General features: G+C 40.7%; 1 protein-coding gene across 1 annotated transcript; it reads left to right on the forward strand.

Moving 5' to 3' along the window:
- The first annotated feature begins 854 nt into the window (after positions 1–854).
- On the forward strand, positions 855–17,524 carry TNFRSF11B (TNF receptor superfamily member 11b). Its single transcript, XM_068396872.1, has 5 exons — positions 855–1,124; positions 10,552–10,921; positions 14,575–14,769; positions 15,092–15,316; positions 16,461–17,524. The coding sequence occupies exons 1-5, from the start codon at positions 1,095–1,097 to the stop codon at positions 16,847–16,849; spliced, it is 1,209 nt and encodes a 402-aa protein (XP_068252973.1). The 5' UTR covers positions 855–1,094; the 3' UTR covers positions 16,850–17,524.
- The last annotated feature ends 412 nt before the right edge of the window (positions 17,525–17,936 follow it).

Below are 17,936 nucleotides of genomic sequence, written 5' to 3' on the forward strand. Positions count from 1 at the left end.
TCTGTGCCTGGAACATGCAGGTTCCCTGGGGCTTGCAGGGAGCCCTCTGAGAAATCCAGGGAGGCAAGAGCAGCAGGGTTTAATCCTTACAGCTTTAGAAAAATGCCCATTTCTAAATAAAAGCACTGCATGGCAAGTGGGGGAAGGAAGAACAGGCCCCTGAGTGGGTCCCCTCCTGTGGACAAGGGCTTGCTGAAAACACTAAGCCTTCCCTTTTTTCGGACACCGAATGTCACTGGAAAATTACAACCACACGTGCAAAAGCCCCATGTCATTCCCACAGGTCTCTCCTCCTCGCAGAGCCCCTCGGGCTGGTGCTGGCTGGTGGGCAGCCCAGGCAGCCCGACACCAGCCCTGTCTCATAGGCCAGCCTTGGCGGGCAGCAAGGCCATTCCTCGCGTTCCTTCCTCAGCAGGGAAGGGAAAGCAGCAGGGATCCTCCTTCCCCTCAGCCATCCCCTCCCTGGCCTTTGCTTCCCAGCCAGCCCTGCTCCTGGAAACCCCTGGGGAGCCCAGCCGAAAGGAGCCCTCTTCCTCCCGGGGAAATGGCAGCCCCCGTGTGCTTGAGGGCCCAGTGAGCGGGCAGCCGCACTGCTGCAGGGCCCCGGGGCTCAGCCTCCAGCAGTGGTTTATTAACCGTGTCCCCTGGGAGCCTGGGGCACCGAGGGAGCCGCTGTTGTGCCCAGGGCACGTGTCTGCCCTCCATGACAGCTGCTCAGGGGAGAGGAGGGGGGGACAGGCAGCCAGACAGACAGAGCCCAATTAAACCCTCCCCTGGCCAGCCCCTGACACTCCCTCCTTCATTTTCCAGTCTGTGGTTACAGCACTCAAAGGGTTCCATTAAGTCATCAAGTTTTACAGGTTCCTTTGAAAAAAAAAAAAAAGACGGGGGGGAGAGAGAGAGTGCGAGAGAAAAGTTTGGTCATGGTACGGATTGAGTGATCAAAGCTGAGCCAAAGCTTCCTGTTACACCGGGACTATATATATATCGTGTCTTTAATGTTGGGGGATGTAAGCAGGCTGCTAGGAGACTGGAGCGGGAGCTGACTCTCTGCCTGATTTCCCAGCTCGCTGAGGTTTCTTCCATCGACCACAATGAACAAGTTCCTGTGCTGTACGCTTGTGGTAAGTCCCTTCAGAGAGGTAGATAGGCTTTAAGATCCACTACAGCTTCAGAGATCAGGCTGTAAAGACAGACAGCTTTTATTCTGTTTTTGTTTTGTTTTGTTTTTCTTTTTGTTTGTTTTTTTTTTTTGGTTTTGGGTTTTTTTTTTGCCTTCTCTCCGTTTTCTTGGTAAACCCTTTTTGTTTCATCACACCGAGCTTTCCTGGTGAGGTTTGGAGTGCAACGGACACATCCAGCTCCAGGGACGCAGCAGGGATTTTCATCCCATTCTTAAGGTAGTGGCATGATTTGCTTTTCTTTTGCCTTTTTTCCTATCTTCGTCTCTCCTTTTGTAAGGCTTCACCATACCGGGCTGACACAAAACACTATCCGGGAATGAATTTAGAAACTGTAGGCTGGGATGTTTGGTTTTGATTCACAAAAGCTCCATCCCTGCCTGTCTAATCTCTGCTGCAGTGGCACTGATCAGTATCTCAGAAACTGGGCTGACTTTCTTACCTGGGAAAACCACTGTGAACTCCAGAAAAAAAGCACAAGCGTGTGGTTTTGGCTTAGAAAATTCAGCTTCATGTGCAAGAAAGTGATGAATTAGTAGCTGTGTCAGTAGCTATTACAGAAAAGTTGTGTTATTAAATCCGGTATAAGCCCCTGCTTTAATAAGTTTTTGTTTACTTGGTGATCTAGCAAGACACTTCCAGATGCAAATTTAGAGATGTTAGCAGTGCAGTAAATCTTTCAAAATGTCATTTAATCCATTTAGGAATTGTATATGATGTCAGATTAATTAAAACCTGTGTACAGACAGATACTGTGTAACATCTGTTTGGAGGCTGTTCATCTTTTGGATAAGAAAAAATTCAAAGAAAAACATTAAAAAATAATATTCAGAGCAGGCTGCTATGCATGCCTGTGCGGTAACTTTTTCCTGGGTTGTTTGATGAGTACAGTGGCATTAATGTTGTGGCAGAGCATTAGAACTGAGATCCATTTATTTTGAAAGCTTTTTATAAATGCAATGAGATTTCCAGGATCTGATGAGTAATGCATGTTTATTACTCTCTGTACAGCTTTCTGAAAGAGCTTTTTGAGAAACAAACCAAAGTAATTAATGGTGCAAGGGAAGAAAAAATTGTCAGGCTCGTGGTTAGCAATTTGAAATGCAGGACAACTTTTTCATCTGATGTATGATGTTGGGCCTTCTTTGTCTATATGAAAGCATGGGAAGTTAATCTGGGAATTTCAGCAATAGCCTGTTATCAGCTTGGCTTCTTATCTGTGGCTGTCATAAAATAATCACATCAGTATTTTGATTTTGATTAAATGTAATGTGTCTGTTCCTGTTCTTCCATAAAGTAATAGCGTTTGCTGGAGTTCAGAATAATTCTCTGGCAGATGAGTCTTGGAGCTGAAATATGTCAGTGGCAGGAGTACATACCAGAGCGCTTCATCATTCAACTCTTTGTTTTATTATTATTATTTAAAAGCAATTTACTTGAAGTTATTGTGAAGTTTAAGTACTGTCAGTGAGGCTTAAGTACTGTCAGATGTGTTAGAGCTCAGAAAAGTACTTTTAGTACCTGTTTTATAAGAGGCGCAACAGCAGTTCAAAGTTGTGTGTGTTTGGCTCACATAGTTTAAACCTGGTTTGGAGACACCATACCTAAAAAAGACTCTTTGAACATGATGTGCTTTCAGCCTTGGCCTCTTTGCTAAGGTTTCAGAAAGGGGTCCTGCTGTGGTGCTGCATGCGTGTACGTGTTGTTTACTGGAACAGTAAAACTGCTTACAAACGGACAAGCGTTATGAAATCAGACTGAATTGAAAGAAATTCCCCAGAGCTGGATCTCATTACTTGTCACGTAACTATCTTGACCCTTAAACTTGACCTTTCTCTATTTTGGACCTCTGGGTGCATGTGACATGCTTTTTCTGGCCGGCCTGTTGGGTTTGCTGTGTGTAGGCAGCAGTGGCTTTGCAGCCTGTGAGAGTAGGAGTTATCTTTCTGTCTGACTTTCTGTCTGTCTGTCTGCATGTGTGTTGGTTAAAAATAAACCACCAAGGTTACCAGAAGGATTTTTAAAAGATATTGTCACAATTTAAATAACACCCACCATTCAAATCTCACAGAAACTTAAATTTTGTTCCTTCTGTATTTAAGTTTTATGTTAGTAGATTTGCTACTCTGATGGTCTTCCTGGAGAAAAACACCTGTTTGCACATAATACTGGACATATTGTTTCTCTGGCTAGATGATCAGTTGTTAGTAATTCTGTTCCGTGCAAAGGCAGCCTGTAGTCATGTTGGTAACATCCAAGTTTTGGGTTATCTCTAAATCTTGCTGTCACTCTGGTGAATAAAGTGCCAAAATTTGAGTTATGGATAAGACACGTCTTTTGGTGAGCAGTTAGTCTTTTCTGTTTCTCCCTCCACAAGCTTCCAAGCAAATCTAACTTACATAAAACAAAGACTTACAATTTAGCACTTTGGTAAGATGCAAAACTGCTCTTCAGCTGAACGTCATTGTCCTACCACTGAAAATGAAACAATAGTTTCGACCCCTAAATTGTTTTATGAATGACAATTAATGGTGCCTTACAAGGTCTCTGTGAGATTTGAATTGTTGACATATTGCTTTACTGACAGAGAAATGAAGACAGTGGTTGATAGCCTCAGTTTCACATACAGGTGGCTCAGGAGAGTCACTAGTTATATTCCTTATATAAAAGAGCAGCCTCCACTTTATAAAACATCTTCCATACAAAAGCAGGTCCCGTTATGTCCAAAGTGAGTGGATTGCATTGAAGTAGTAGGCAGAATGGTGGAACAGCTTTATGAGCTAAACTCAAACCAGCGAAAATTACTCTATTTTAGCTTTTGGTGTGTTGTTGATGCTCATCTGGTCTGCCAAAAGGTGCTTTGCCTGGGCTGTGCTCTAAGTGAGCCTGCAGCAGCTCATGGGGTCACGAGCTGCGTAGTTGTTTGCCCAAAGAGGTTAAATTCAGTGATTGCACGGGGCTCCCAGAACAGCAAGGTGAGGAGGGTGAGAGTTGAGTATCTCCCAGATGGATGAGAATCCTTTCTCCCTAGATGACAAATATTTTACAATGGTTATTTGCAACAGGCGGCTGTGGATCTGATCCAGCATGACACTGTCATGTACTGGATCTAGAGACACTGATTTGACAAGCTATTGATTAGGAGGAACTAGTTAATATAATTCAGTGCTATATTTTGCCACTGGGATTTCTCTGGGGTCTATGCATGAGTTCAGTGAGGCACTCTGCCTAAGGGCTGAGGGTAAGTGAAGGCCTTCTGCCTTAGCTTTGTCCAAAAACCTTGTGTAGAAAGCAAAGTAGGAGAGTTGTGAGGTTTTACTTTGAACCCAATGCAAACACTAGGAGCAATCTGACAGATGCCTTGAATGATTATTTATCACGCAGGAAAATATGCTTCGGAATAGTTGTGGAATGCAAAACAGAAACAGATTTATCTTTCTCAGCAAATTAAACATTCTCCTTTGGTCTGCAACTCAAAACCACAAAGCCAAGCTATATAATAATATTTTCATATGCTGAAAAGCCACTTTCTTTTCTCTCACAAAGCAGTGATTTAAGGGGATAATGCTTGAAGGATTTTTGCTTTATGTGCTTTGTCTTTCAGTTCATTTTAATTCAACAAGAAAAAGCAAGCGGCTCTTTGCCTTACATTTAAAGATGAAAGAAAAGGGTGTGTACTTTTTTCATGCCCAAGAACTGAAATGAAATGAAATTTTACAATCACATTATTTCTCTTTCAAAAGCATCTTCTAAGGGCTCAAATAAATGGACTGCACAGGCCTTTTATGTTAGCATTGTGTATGCTGACATAAAGATGGTACGGAAAAATATAGCTTCAGGCCTAATGTGTTGAGTGACACAATCAAAGAATTGCTTTTTAACCTTGGGTAACTCATTTTGAATAAGTTCTCAGTATTTACTTGCATGACACTGACTTACTTGTATTTCAGTATTTACAGTTCATCCCAATTCCTCACACGGAGACAGCCATCCTGAGAGGTACCCAGGTTTTGGCCCAGGGAGATGGATGAGGACTGAGTTTTTCAGTCCTTTCAAACTGAGCCCATGACACTAGAACTGGATTTTACCCAGTAGGTTGATAGATGTAGTTAATGACACTAGATTTTTTTTGGTTTTGGTTTGTTGTGATTATTTTGTTATTGATAGCACTTCACACTCATAGAACAAAAAACCCCAACCTTTGGGATAGTTTTTTTCAGTTGAGCCTTGCATTTTGCTACCCCTAGGAAAACTGTTTACAACTGAGTGCACCCTGAATCACACTAACAGTTAATTTGTTGAAATGAACAAGATAGTCAGTATCATCACTGGCTTCCATGAGTGTTGGGATATAAAGGATTTGCTTAGAGTTTACAACTGAAAGAAAATGCCTAGATCTTTTCAGTCTGTTCCCCAGCTCTTCCAGGAAACCTAATGGTGTATTTGCTTTCAGAAAAGCATTGAGAGCTATATTTAAACTACCTGGGTTTCTTGCACCTGCTTCTCAGTAAAAGGCTGTTCCCAAACTTCCTCTGATGAGAGAATCCCCTTTTCATTTGCCAGCATTATCCTTTAATGGAGAAAGTTCTCTCTCTGTGTGTCCATTGTCTATCTGTACTGAATCTATAGGTACTGTTTTGACTTGCCAAGCTATTGAACAAGTCAAGAGCCTCTTCAAAATGAAGCTCTCCATTTCCTTCTGAACTTTCTCTGTACCTCTTCCAGGCTGAATTAACCTTTCCTAAACAAGGATGAATGGAATTTTACACAATCTTCTGAATGACAAATCCATGGCTTTGGCCAAGTGTAGCACTGATAGACTCCAGCTTTGGTTTCTTAAGGGTTAAAGAGCGAACATACTCATCGCTCCTACTTCTGATTCCAGTAAACTGAAGCCAGACTTCTAGTTTCTTCCTCCTTTCAAACTGGAACATGCCTTCTTCTCCAGCAAGAGCAAAACAGGCCAGTGCCAGCATTATTATAGAAGAAATCCTCATTTCTGTGAAGCTTTTGGGAAGACCATGTTCAGAACTAGTAAGTTCTGATCATGGCATTTTCATGTGCTCAGATAGTGCTGTTTCTTACAGCAGAGATTCAGGTGTTTAGTACATAGCCCACCTTTAAGTATGGGCATTCAGGTTGATCAGAGGTTTTATGTGGTTGAGAATCTGCTACCAATTTGGTCATAGCGTAGTTTAGGAGAAGAAATGTCAGGAATGATACAAAATGCATTGAATTACAATTTTAATTTGATTTAGGAACATGCGTTTGAAGGGCCTCTCCTGATCATTCTTATTTAGTGTATTTTAGTTTGCACATCAGAGCAGACTTGGAGTGCACAAAGTGGATTTACAGAAGTAAACTGGATTGATGAAAGTAAATCTGGAGACGGACTCCAGAGACGCACCAGATGCACTGTAACCACTAATGCATGCTCAGTCCATGAGAGCAGAGTGAAGTTAGTCCAAAATACGCGCTCTGAATCATGCATAATGTGGATGTCAGGTGCTCGGCACCATCTGTTTTGCTCTACAAATCTGCTGTAATAGGTGATCCAACTTGCTAAAGTAAGCACAAATTCAGTGTGTCTTAGGCCAGGAGAAAGAACAATTTACTGATGCTCCCCTCTAGCTTATTCCATGAGCTGACGGACAAGAAGAGTCTTTTAATTCTGTTTGTGACTAGATGCTGCAGTAAAACTAGTAAAAATTATACTGAACTACCTTCCACCATTCCTCCTGCTTTTTTTGCAAAACTTCTGAAAAATAGATTGCTTTTACTTTGGCACTTGATGTAGGTTCAAGGATAACTTCTGATTTTCTGGTTGCATATTAATATTCAGAATATTCACATGTGCTAAGTGTTTTCAATCCACATAGAAGACAATGTTGCAGATCTATTCTCTTAAGTATTATTAAGGGACCTTCAGTAGTGTTATGAAGAAGTGTGGTATTGGGGATTGGAGTCTAGAAATGTACTTAACAACATACTAATGGCTGTCCTGGGTCTAAGAAAAAAATAATCCAGAAAAAATGCCCTAAAAAGCCCCATATGCTGTCTATGGCAGGGGCTGATAACTGATGCATAGAGGAGATGGAAGAAAAAGGTAGAAAAATAATGATATTTTTCCAAAACACTCCTCCAGACTCAAGCAATTTGTGGTTTGGGATTTCCTGATCAAAAGGTGATGTTTATGTTTAATAGCCCTTTATTATTTTCCTCGATGTCAAGTAACATTTTGAACTCAACTGTTTACAACATCCTGTGGCAATGAGTTGCACATACTCACAGGATCATAGCAGTCAAACAGTAATAGTAATGGTAATCTAGCTCTATGTTGAAAATGATGTATAGAATGTTCTGGTAAAATACTGAGATACTGATTGCATTTATAGCTGTAGTTTGGATGAAGAATCTTTCGTTTACTAAATAAAAGAGTTGGATCCTGCATACATACGGCTCAGCCACTGATGGATGGATTACTGCAGCTGCATAATATGTGTTCCTGGGAAAGAAGGGAAGACAGGTGTGATGTGCTTTTGTTTTAAAAACACAAAGAAAAAATCAAATGTGAAGACTGATCGTCCTTTTAGTGATGCTATTTTATTAATTCTATTATTATGGTTATTGGTTATGCTCATTTCGATTAATAATATTCTGGTTGCCATTAATAGTTCATAGCTATTGGTACTTCCAAAGGCAAAATTTTGCATGGTCTCACACACGTATTGTTCAAGTGTTTTTTTTGCTCAGTTTTTAAATTCCTCTCAAATTGTGTTGAATTGTTTTCAATTTTTATTGATTTGCTTCACATAGCTGTAGGTTCTTCAGGAAGCAAGTGCCTCCATTTTTCCCTACAAAACCCCATGCTTTCATACCCTGATTATTGAATTTGAATTATTTTTAATCCTGAATCATTCCCGCAGCAAAGCTTCTCACTTGCCTCATATATGATTTCCAATGTAAATTATTAAGTAAGGAAAATAGAGAAAATCGTGTTGTTCTTGCACCTGCATGTTGCAGAGGGGAGTTGAGCAGTCATGAAATGGTCCACCTAACCATTCAGCACCTGAAAATGTGTCACCAAGGGCAGAGGCATCACCCAGAGGTGCAGATTGTGATGCAGTGACAGCTTGGGATTTATTGAGAGCTGTGCGTTGCAGAGAAGGAAAACTGGCATTTCTGCACAAGGACGTGCTGCCCGTGTGTCTGGTTGCTGTCCCTAATCATTTTCACAGTGTCAGATTTTCATCTGCATTGGGTATTGTCTTGGGTTTCCACAGACATCTGCACAAAATGTGGGGTGATGCTTGTCTTTGTAGCATCTGTGCCACGTGTTGCAGTCTGTTGTGTTCTGCGAAGGGAATGCGTATGTCCAAGCAAGTCTTGGACTCTGGGACGCTGTATTATCTATTACTGAATAAAAACCGTAGAAGAAAACCTGACTGTTCACATCAACAATTAATGGGATCAGAAGGATTTCCTTATTACTAGAGTAATAGCTGTAGATTTACCAAAGGTGGGTGCATTTTTCTTCAATGGAAAGTCATTCACTATTAAAAAATGTGCTGCACCCTCTTGTTAAATAGATCACATGAAACACATCCAGTCATTTAAGGAAAATGGAGCAGTACATCAAACTTCAATGAGTAATAAGGAATTTCCCACAATGGAAGAGATTGAGCATTGAGACCACAAGAAAAAGTGGGATCTCCACCTGTAGAAATCAGAAATTGGAGAGGTTACAGGGCTTAGTCAAGGGTAGCTAGAAGAGCTGTGGGGAATATCCATACTATCTGCATTTCATTCTTCAGCCTAAGTATAGCTGTATAAAAACTGGATTCATAGACAGGAAACAGGAGAATGCACTTAAGAATATTTTCTTTAGCAGTAAGTGTTCCTAATTTAGGCACCTAATATTACTTGGTGCAAAAGCTGTGACTTGTGCTAATGCAGATGAACAATTAAATTGTCCTTTCCAACCTTAATAAGACTATCACTTAAGAAGTGCCATGCTGTGGCAGAAGTGAGGCCCTTAGATGAAGCCTCTTTAGGAAATAGAGTCTGAATGAATAAAAAGAGTTAATTCCACTTACATGTTGGGGACATCTGCATTGAAAAGAGGAAAATACGTTCTTGAAATTGAATTGGCAGCTGTGTATTAGCTGACTGGGATTAAAATAGCAACAAAGACAAGTCAGTTGGAATACAATTTGGATGGATACATAGAAAAAAATCTTCATTCAAAGCCAGCTTACTTCATCGTTATGGAACGTACAAGTTTTAGAAGAGTAGTGGCACATCAGTCACGCAGCACTGGGACAGAGCCAGGTTCTCAGTGGGGAGAGGGAGCTGCCAGCGGACCCCGTGGGTCTCGGGGCAGTACGTAGGGAGTAAACCTGAGAGTTATTTTTTGACAGGCTGGTGGAATCATAGAACCAAATTTTCAGTTACAAGACCAAAATGATGTGATATGGAGGCTGTCTGCAGAAGGGCAGGGTCATCTTAGATCGCTAGATCCCAAATCGCACCAGCAAAGCAGACTGCTGCAGGAAGCAGGAGGAGCCTAGTGGTGATGATGTGTGCTGGTACTGAACCAGGTCCTCACGACAGCCGTAAGCCTGTGGTTCTAGATAGGAAGTGAAATCATTAGCCTGACCTCTTCCAGCTCATGAGATTAAGTCCATAACGTACCCTTCATAAACTGCACCATTCTTTACCTCTGCCTGAAGCTGCATCTTCATACTTGACGCAGCTGCCACATTTTATCCCCAGAGCTGCTGCATTTCAGTGCAAGATTAAATGGAAGGCATTAAAAAGTAACCTAGATTGTTCTAGCCATTTGTTGCTGATTAAAAGAAATATTGTAAGGAATCACCCTTTAAAGGTGTCTGCGGTGACGGTGCAGTACGCTGGTCAGATTTGTGCGCTCGAACACTTACCATTGCTTTTGCACCTGAAGTACTTGATACTTAAGAACACAAAGAGTGCATCATCCCTGCCTTGTTGTTCATTGAGCATGATGCCAGTGAAGCTAATAGGCTGGGTTCTCTGGTGCCAGATGGCAAAAGGTCACTGCCCAGTGATATTAAAAGGGTGTAAATGGGAGAAGAATAGGATGTACATCTCTGGAAGAACAAGAAAGTACTTGCGTTGGGAAAGTTTGCTGGGTAAGATCCTAAAATTTTCCCATTCTAGGACAGATATGGGAGAGTCTGGAAGCTGGCTAATATTTTATAAATTTCTAATGCAAACATTTTTTTGAAGGTAGCGACATGATTAGACTCATAAACTCAGTAAAAGGTAGGTTTGTGTGACGGCGGTACTCCCCAGAACTAAAGTGAGCGATATTTGATTTTCCTGTTTCTAGCTCTTGGACATTTCTGTTAAGTGGACCATCCAGGACAGCTCTACCCCCAAGTATCGCCATTACGACCCAGGGACATCTCGTCAACTGCTGTGTGACCAGTGCCCTCCTGGGAGCTACGTAAAGCAGCACTGTACGGCCACCAGCCCGACACAGTGTGCCCCGTGTCCGGATCAGTACTACGCCGATGAGTGGAACAGCAACGACGAGTGCCAGTACTGCAGCGCGGTTTGCAAAGAGCTGCAGTACGTCAAGCAGGAGTGCACCAGCACGCAGGACCGCGTCTGCGAGTGCGTCGAAGGCAGATACCTGGAGCTCGAGTTTTGTTTAAAGCACACGGAGTGTCCTCCTGGATTCGGTGTTGCACAGCCAGGTATGTAGCTCTTTTCAATTTGCACTTACTTCATTAGAGCTCTACAGCATGTTGACGACTCGTGTCAGTTACAAGATTAGGAAAGAGGCTCGACCAGAAGAAATTACAGGACACTAAATTGTAAAGCCAATTGAACCTGTTCCGCATCATTTGGACTGTAGCCAAAGGAACATTTCTCAGTGGAATACCCTGTTCCTACTGTAATATATAACTTAATGGCAGTAGCAAATGTAGCAAATTGCACTCTAATGAGAAACATGATGGATTGCCTCTTTTAAAGGAACGTTATCTGGAATGTAGTATTTGTGTGTGTGATAAATAATGTTTTTCATTTTGAAATCTGCTGTTTCAAGCAACTGTATATCTTGACCAAACACCAGGAGCACTACGTGTTTGACACCAAGTGTATAATTATAACAGTATTAATATAGCTCTAGCATCACAGCAATATGTGGTAATAATTAATTACCAGCATGCTAAGCGGAACTCTTAGGGAGACTGTTACTACTATCAAACAAACAACTGTTTCTTTGTCAAGCAGGCTGGCATTGTGCTGTTGTCTGGTGGGGATACAGAGCGACGCGGCGCTTTTCAGTGGAGTGTATTCTTCATTTAAGACAACATAAATTGTTACACCAATAACAAGTACTTCTCTCAAAATAAAATACATCATTTATCATTTGGCAAATGTCATGGCCCAGTTGAGCTCCAGTATTTAATATAGCCTGAAAGAATTGTAAACTGTCATTGTACCGGAGATTGATAACTGCCCGGAGAAGAGCACTGGGGAAGGGAATACAGAAAATCAAAGTGTCTCAGACACGAACCCCTAGGCAACCGACCTCCAGACTACAGAATTACTTCCCTAGGAATTACATATATGCAGTGAGAAACATTAGGACTGGCCTGTCCGTTGTAGAGCTATGCTGAATGACAGGTTGGGAGTCCTTTCTTGGGTTATGAACATCTCACTGGAGAACAACCTTAACGTAAGGAGTAATGTCGCTGCTGTAGCTGCTCACTAGTCCCCAGGTAATTGGTTACCTGAGCATTACCCTGATGCCCTTACCACTGTTAAGCATTTGCACTGGCAGCAACTGCATTTCCATATTATAAACCTTCATTAACCTAAATCATTACAGCCAGGGGCTTGGGTTAATGAGGTTGCACGGTATCTTGGCAGCAAGTCAAAAGGGGCCAGAAACCAAAGTTCTCAGAAAGACCATTTGGGAGATGAACAAAGTAGTATAAATTCTCTGAGCAACCAGCCCCCTGCATCCCTGTGATCACAATGAAACTGTGGTGGACAAATTTGAATCCCTCAGTTCAAAATGAAACAAACTTTGGAAGAAGATAAACTGTTGAATCGTGTAATTTATTGGAAAGTTGGTTTCTAAAAGACCATCAGAATGAACCAGCTAAACCCAAGCAGACCTCAAACAAGGAATGAAAACATTGTAAAAATAATTGCATCCCCCTGTGTCAATAGTCAGTTTTTGAGGTGAGGCGTTGACTAAGAATTTAATAAGCGTGGACCACACTGTGTTCCCACTTTCCGCCATATGATAGCCTTGAACTTTGTAACCATGGAAATTCAGGTGAAATAAACGCTAAGCGTAGAAGAATGTGCTTCCACTGCCACACAGGGAGATAGTGTGGTCTGGTGTCTCATTTAAAGCTTAAAGCATTAGAACTCTCTTTCCTCACTGCCAGTAGCTCATGATTACATCGGGCAGATCGCTTTACTTTGGTAGTCCCCTTTTGTGAGTGTAGATTCAGGTTTTGTTCCTTTCTGCCACGGTTGGCCCTGTTCGTGGCAGGGCTTTTAGCAACAATGTGCTGGGGAAGCAGCACTGCCATGAGGCTGCCCCATCTCCCCGGTGGCAGCTGCCGTTTCCCTGGGGAGAATGAGGGATTCCAGGCGAAGTGGAGGGAGCGGCGGAAGGGCGGCCGGGCTGCGGCGGTGTGTGCCCTGGACAAGAGCGGCCAGATGATTGATAGATAAGCAGCGAAGAAGAAGCTGGCAAAGCTGGGAGGTGACTCTCTGCTCAACCCTGAGAACACTGATGGATTACCCAGGTTATTCCCCTCTTGTGCCACACGGGTTATACGGGAAGCTCTGAGCAGAATGACGCACTGTTTGCAGGGACTCTCCTTTCTTCCCCTTCCTCGCTGCTGCAACATAAGAGCAGCGTGTCTGTAGCAGGGAAAGGTGCTAAAAATTCAGACTTCTCAGCAAAGCTAATTGCTGCCTGCTCAAGTGCAGGCGTTGGCTGGAGTTTCGTACAGCCCAGAGCCGCAGGCAGTGCACATTGTGCAAGAAAACGCAAGGGCAGACGCCGCTGCTGCAGGTTGGGCGCTGGCTGTGCAAAACAGAGGATTTTGGCCGTTTGGCAATATACAGGGTCTCTGATTTTCAGATGCACAACTAAAAAAAATCCTCCTTTGTTTTCACTCACTGTATAATGAAAGAAGTGCTAGGTTGGGTGGTGTGCAAGTATTCTTTATTTCACAGCTGGTTGAAAACTGCAGATTTATACTCTTTTTCTCTAAGGGAATGCCCAAAATAAATAAAATTTACATAAAAGCTAGCATTAAATTAAGCATCCACATGTAAATACTTCCAAAATACACTAGATGGAGGCATTTTCTTATTCAAATATAATTTCTAGTTATTTCCAAAGAATTTTAAGCATGTGCTTAAGTTCATGTTCAATAATGTAATATTAGATATTAGACTTTAGGCACTTGTTTAAATGTTGGCTGAATAAAGATGAATTAAGAGTGAATAATCAGCATGTATTGGTGCTGTTATTTTCCTGCCACTGGTGGTTAGACAGTTTGCATTGTGTCAGATTTCATGCATTAATTGTCTTCCTGTGTCAATGGCATAGAACCATATATTGTCATTCTATTGTTGTATCATATATTTGATTCTGAAGTAAAACTATGCCTTATAAAAGTAAAACACCAAGCAAAATCTATATATATATGTTAAATATTTTTGCTGTATTGGATGATCTACTTTCTTTGCTTTAAATAATATTTTATTCAAGCACAGACGAAAGTTCAGAAATGTTACTGAAATTCTATTTTTCTGTATAATTTAATATTTGAGCAGGGAACGTACTTTTCAGAGAGTCTTTAGTTGACATTTAGTTGAGTTACATTTCTACCTAGAACTAAATAACCCATTTGAGTAAGGTTCTGGGCAGATATTACAGAGCACAATTTAGAGAAGTTTATTGTGCCATTTAATTATTTTACAGAATATTTGTACAGTTGAAGGTCAGGCATCATGTAATGTCTGAACAGACTCAAGTAGTTACTGATTTAAAGATACTACTTTACTAAATTACTGATTTAATCAGTAATTACTGATTTTAAAGTTGGTAACAAGTGTATGTAAGACTACTATCTACTCTTTTACTCCACCAGGAACATCATTCTCTTAAAGACTCTCTTTGGGTTTTAAAAATTAAAGTGTTGTGTTTTTTTTTTTCCTGAATGTGATTCCTTCATAGAGCAGAAATGTGAAAAGCAGAAGCCAATGCAATTTTGGGAAGAACATTTTCTTTTATTTTTCTATTCTTGTATTTCTTTTCACAGCTGAGGTTATATGTAATTGGAGGCATTGTTTTCCTGTTCCATAGGTACCCCTGAGAGTGACACTGTATGTAAGAGATGTCCAGAAGGATTTTTCTCAAATGAAACATCATCCAAAACAGCCTGTCTAAAGCACACAAACTGTAGTGCACTGGGTTTCAAAATAGCATTGAAGGGAAATGCCATTCGTGACAACGTCTGTCAGGAAAATACAGATACGGCACCTCAAAAATGTGGAATAGGTATGTATCATACTAAGGAAGAGTGCTCTGAAAACACACCTTTAATTACAGTTAAAATTAATGTATCAGCATTTGTGATAAAAATATCTAGCTTGTTAGCCATTTGCCTGCTATGGTGATGGCCATAGTAGAGGTTTAATTATTGTAGGTCAGACCAAATGGAACTCAAGCACAGGCAGTGACAGCACTGTAAAGACCACCTTTTAGTTTGTTTTTTAAGCATTTTTTTCTTATCATCGTTGCTACTTGCTTTTTTTTTTCCCCAGAGACAAGCGGAGTAACAGACATCAGAACAATGGACATATTCTTTTTCTCATTTCAGATGTAACCCTGTGCGAGGAGGCTTTTTTCAGGTTTGCTGTTCCTACTCAGCTCACGCCTAACTGGCTGAACATACTAGCAGACAGTTTGCCTGGGACAAAGGTTAGCACAGAAAATATCGAAAGGATTAAACAAAGGCACAGTTCTCAAGAGCAGACCTTCCAGCTGTTGAAGTTATGGAAGCAGCAAAACAAAGAACAGGATATGGTCAAGAAGATTATTCAAGGTACTTCACTTTGATAACGTGTATATTAAAAGCAACCGGCTAAATGGCATTTTAAAAATTACTTGGGATCAAATACCTCCTGGTGATGTGATATGCTCTGAGGAGAACCTGCAGGGCTTAACTGAGATTTATTGATGCAGTAAGCACAGTGAAGTTGAGGGGAAGCAGGAAGAGAATTCAGCTTCTGATCAGTCGAGGACTGAATTCTTCCCAGACTTATAGTCCCCTTGGGAGTGTGTGTAGTGTCACCGCCAAGATCCTCTTTTGAGACTGCACAATGTATGAAGAATTTTGATCAAGCGGGGAAAATGTCTCCCACTGTTATATCTGAGCAGTGGCTGTTGAAGTTAGAGGGAGCTGGATGCCTCCAACTGAGAGTGCAATTTGTTTTCTGTAAAGTGGAGATTGACAGCTCGGACTAGGACATCTATTCATGGAATGGGGGTGCATGGGGTTGAGAGATACACCGACAGGCTTTCGCTTCTTTTTCCCTTCTGGTACCTATTTGTCATGGCAATTCACTGCTTGCTTTGTGCTGAATCTGCCGAGACAGGTGTCAAAGGTGAAATAGTGCTGCTATGTTAACACCAAGGTTTTTATGAGAGTCAGGCCAACTCTTTTCGTGTAAGCCACCATCAGCAACTGCCACATTCACATGACCTTTTGTCCCCTCAGAATAGATTTGAGAACTGTTTTTTTCCTCTCCTTTTTAGTATGTATGCTTATGTCAGACTGTGAAGCGTCTAGAATACTTCAAAAACCAAAATTACTATTTTAGCAAAGCTTGCTTAGACTTTTCTGAAGAAGAAGAGCAAAATTTTCATTCACTGGAAGCAAATATTAGGATTCCTATCACATACACAGAACATTTTACAAGATAGATGAAACAAGTGTATAGCAATAAATACTTGCTATGAAGTTCGTTTGTAATTTGGGGCTGTTTGTATTTGCAAATTTAATTAAATTATTAAGTGCTTTTCATAACTGGAGCCTAAAAAACAGCATTGCTGAGAGAATTATTTGAAATAAAGTAAAAAAAATTTGGGAAGGAATATTTACCTTGAAATTTTGGAAGGTTTTTTGCAGGCCATGGTAAAGTTGTAATGCATTGTACTTACCTCTCTTTCCTTTTCACTTCCTATAGATATCGATCTTTGTGAAAACAGTGTCTTAAAGCATATTGGCCACCCGAACCTCACCTTTGAACATCTCAACACACTGATGGCAAGCTTACCAGGCAAGAAAGTGGGAAAAGAAGATATCGAGCGCACAATGAAACTATGTCAACCTACAGAGCAAGTCCTGAAGCTTCTCAATCTGTGGAGAATAAAGAACGGCGACCAAGACACCATTAAAGGTTTAATGTATGGACTGAAGCACTTGAAAACATACCACTTCCCAAAACCAACCATGCAAAGTCTGAAGAAGGTGATTAAGTTTCTTCACAGATTTACAATGTACAGATTGTACCAGAAACTCTTTTTAGAAATGATAGGGAACCAAGTTAAATCAGTGAAAGTAAGATGTGTCTAATTCAAGATATTTTTCATTCTCCACTGACTTATTTTTCCCTAATTACTGCCAGCAGTAATTAAACTGGAACGTTGTTTCCCTATATTGTGTCTTACTATTTATAGAAATGCCTGACTGGAATAGCTCTAAGTCTTTTGCAGTGTTTTTGGAGTTGTTTTTTTTTAATAAAATCACTTTTATAAAAGCTATTAACCTGTTGATAACACTAAGAGCCTGATTCTGCATGTTTGCACATTCAGAGTTGAAAAGCCCCACTATAGTCACTAGATGAGAAAGAATGCCGGACCAGGCTCTACTACAGTATTTGCTATTTATATTCTTCGAGGAATAAACATTTTTGTTGTACATATTTATTAAGTTAAATGGTAATTGTATGAGAATGAATTTTAGGAAGAGAAATGAAAAGCACACTGTATATTTTCTAGTTAAACAAAAATGATCCCATATATTTTTCTGGTAAAATTTTGTAGCATGCTCTAAGAGTTATTAATTTCCTTACATTTTGTATTTAAAAAAAAGTATTATTGTTTAGTTTTATTTGTATAAGTTGTGGTATCTTTTGGTAGGGATGTTTTAATTTATCCAATGATTTTAACTCAAATACCGTGAAAATATAGCATAAGTGACCTGAATATTTAAATATTCTGTGAGGAATTGAATGTACCATATTTAAGAAGCTGGATTTTTACTTAGAATTTCATAATCTTATTTTATAAAACAATTAAATTTTTCAGTTTACTTTTTGACTGGTTGTTTACTCTTGACTCTGAAGTAGGAACTAATAACGAAGACAGACCATGTGGATTTTGCTGCTTATCTTGGGCTTGCCTTTCTGCTGCTCCCTGTCTGGTCTAGTAGTTAATATGTGAGCCAAGTAAATACTGACCAGCACTGGATTTTCATGGTCACTGTACAGGTGTAAAAGAAGGTAAAAAGTATTAAAGGTTCTAGTTCACAGGGCCATCACTCTTGGCCTGGCCTCATTCTTGGAGAGCTCACAACCTTTGCCCTAACCACAGCTTGTAATTTCATGGAGGAAAGATGATGCATGGCCCTGATGGACTTGGAAAGTCTCACATATTGCCAC

The sequence above is a fragment of the Nyctibius grandis genome, chromosome 3 (genome assembly GCF_013368605.1).
Source record: "Nyctibius grandis isolate bNycGra1 chromosome 3, bNycGra1.pri, whole genome shotgun sequence".
Lineage (NCBI taxonomy): Eukaryota > Metazoa > Chordata > Aves > Nyctibiiformes > Nyctibiidae > Nyctibius > Nyctibius grandis.

Coding starts and splice junctions, on each gene's coding strand:
- TNFRSF11B (XM_068396872.1), top strand. CDS start 1,095: ATGAACAAGTTCCTGTGCTGTACGCTTGTG. Junction 1,125..10,551: donor TCCTGTGCTGTACGCTTGTG/GTAAGTCCCTTC, acceptor TCCTGTTTCTAG/CTCTTGGACATTTCTGTTAA. Junction 14,770..15,091: donor ACCTCAAAAATGTGGAATAG/GTATGTATCATA, acceptor TTCTCATTTCAG/ATGTAACCCTGTGCGAGGAG.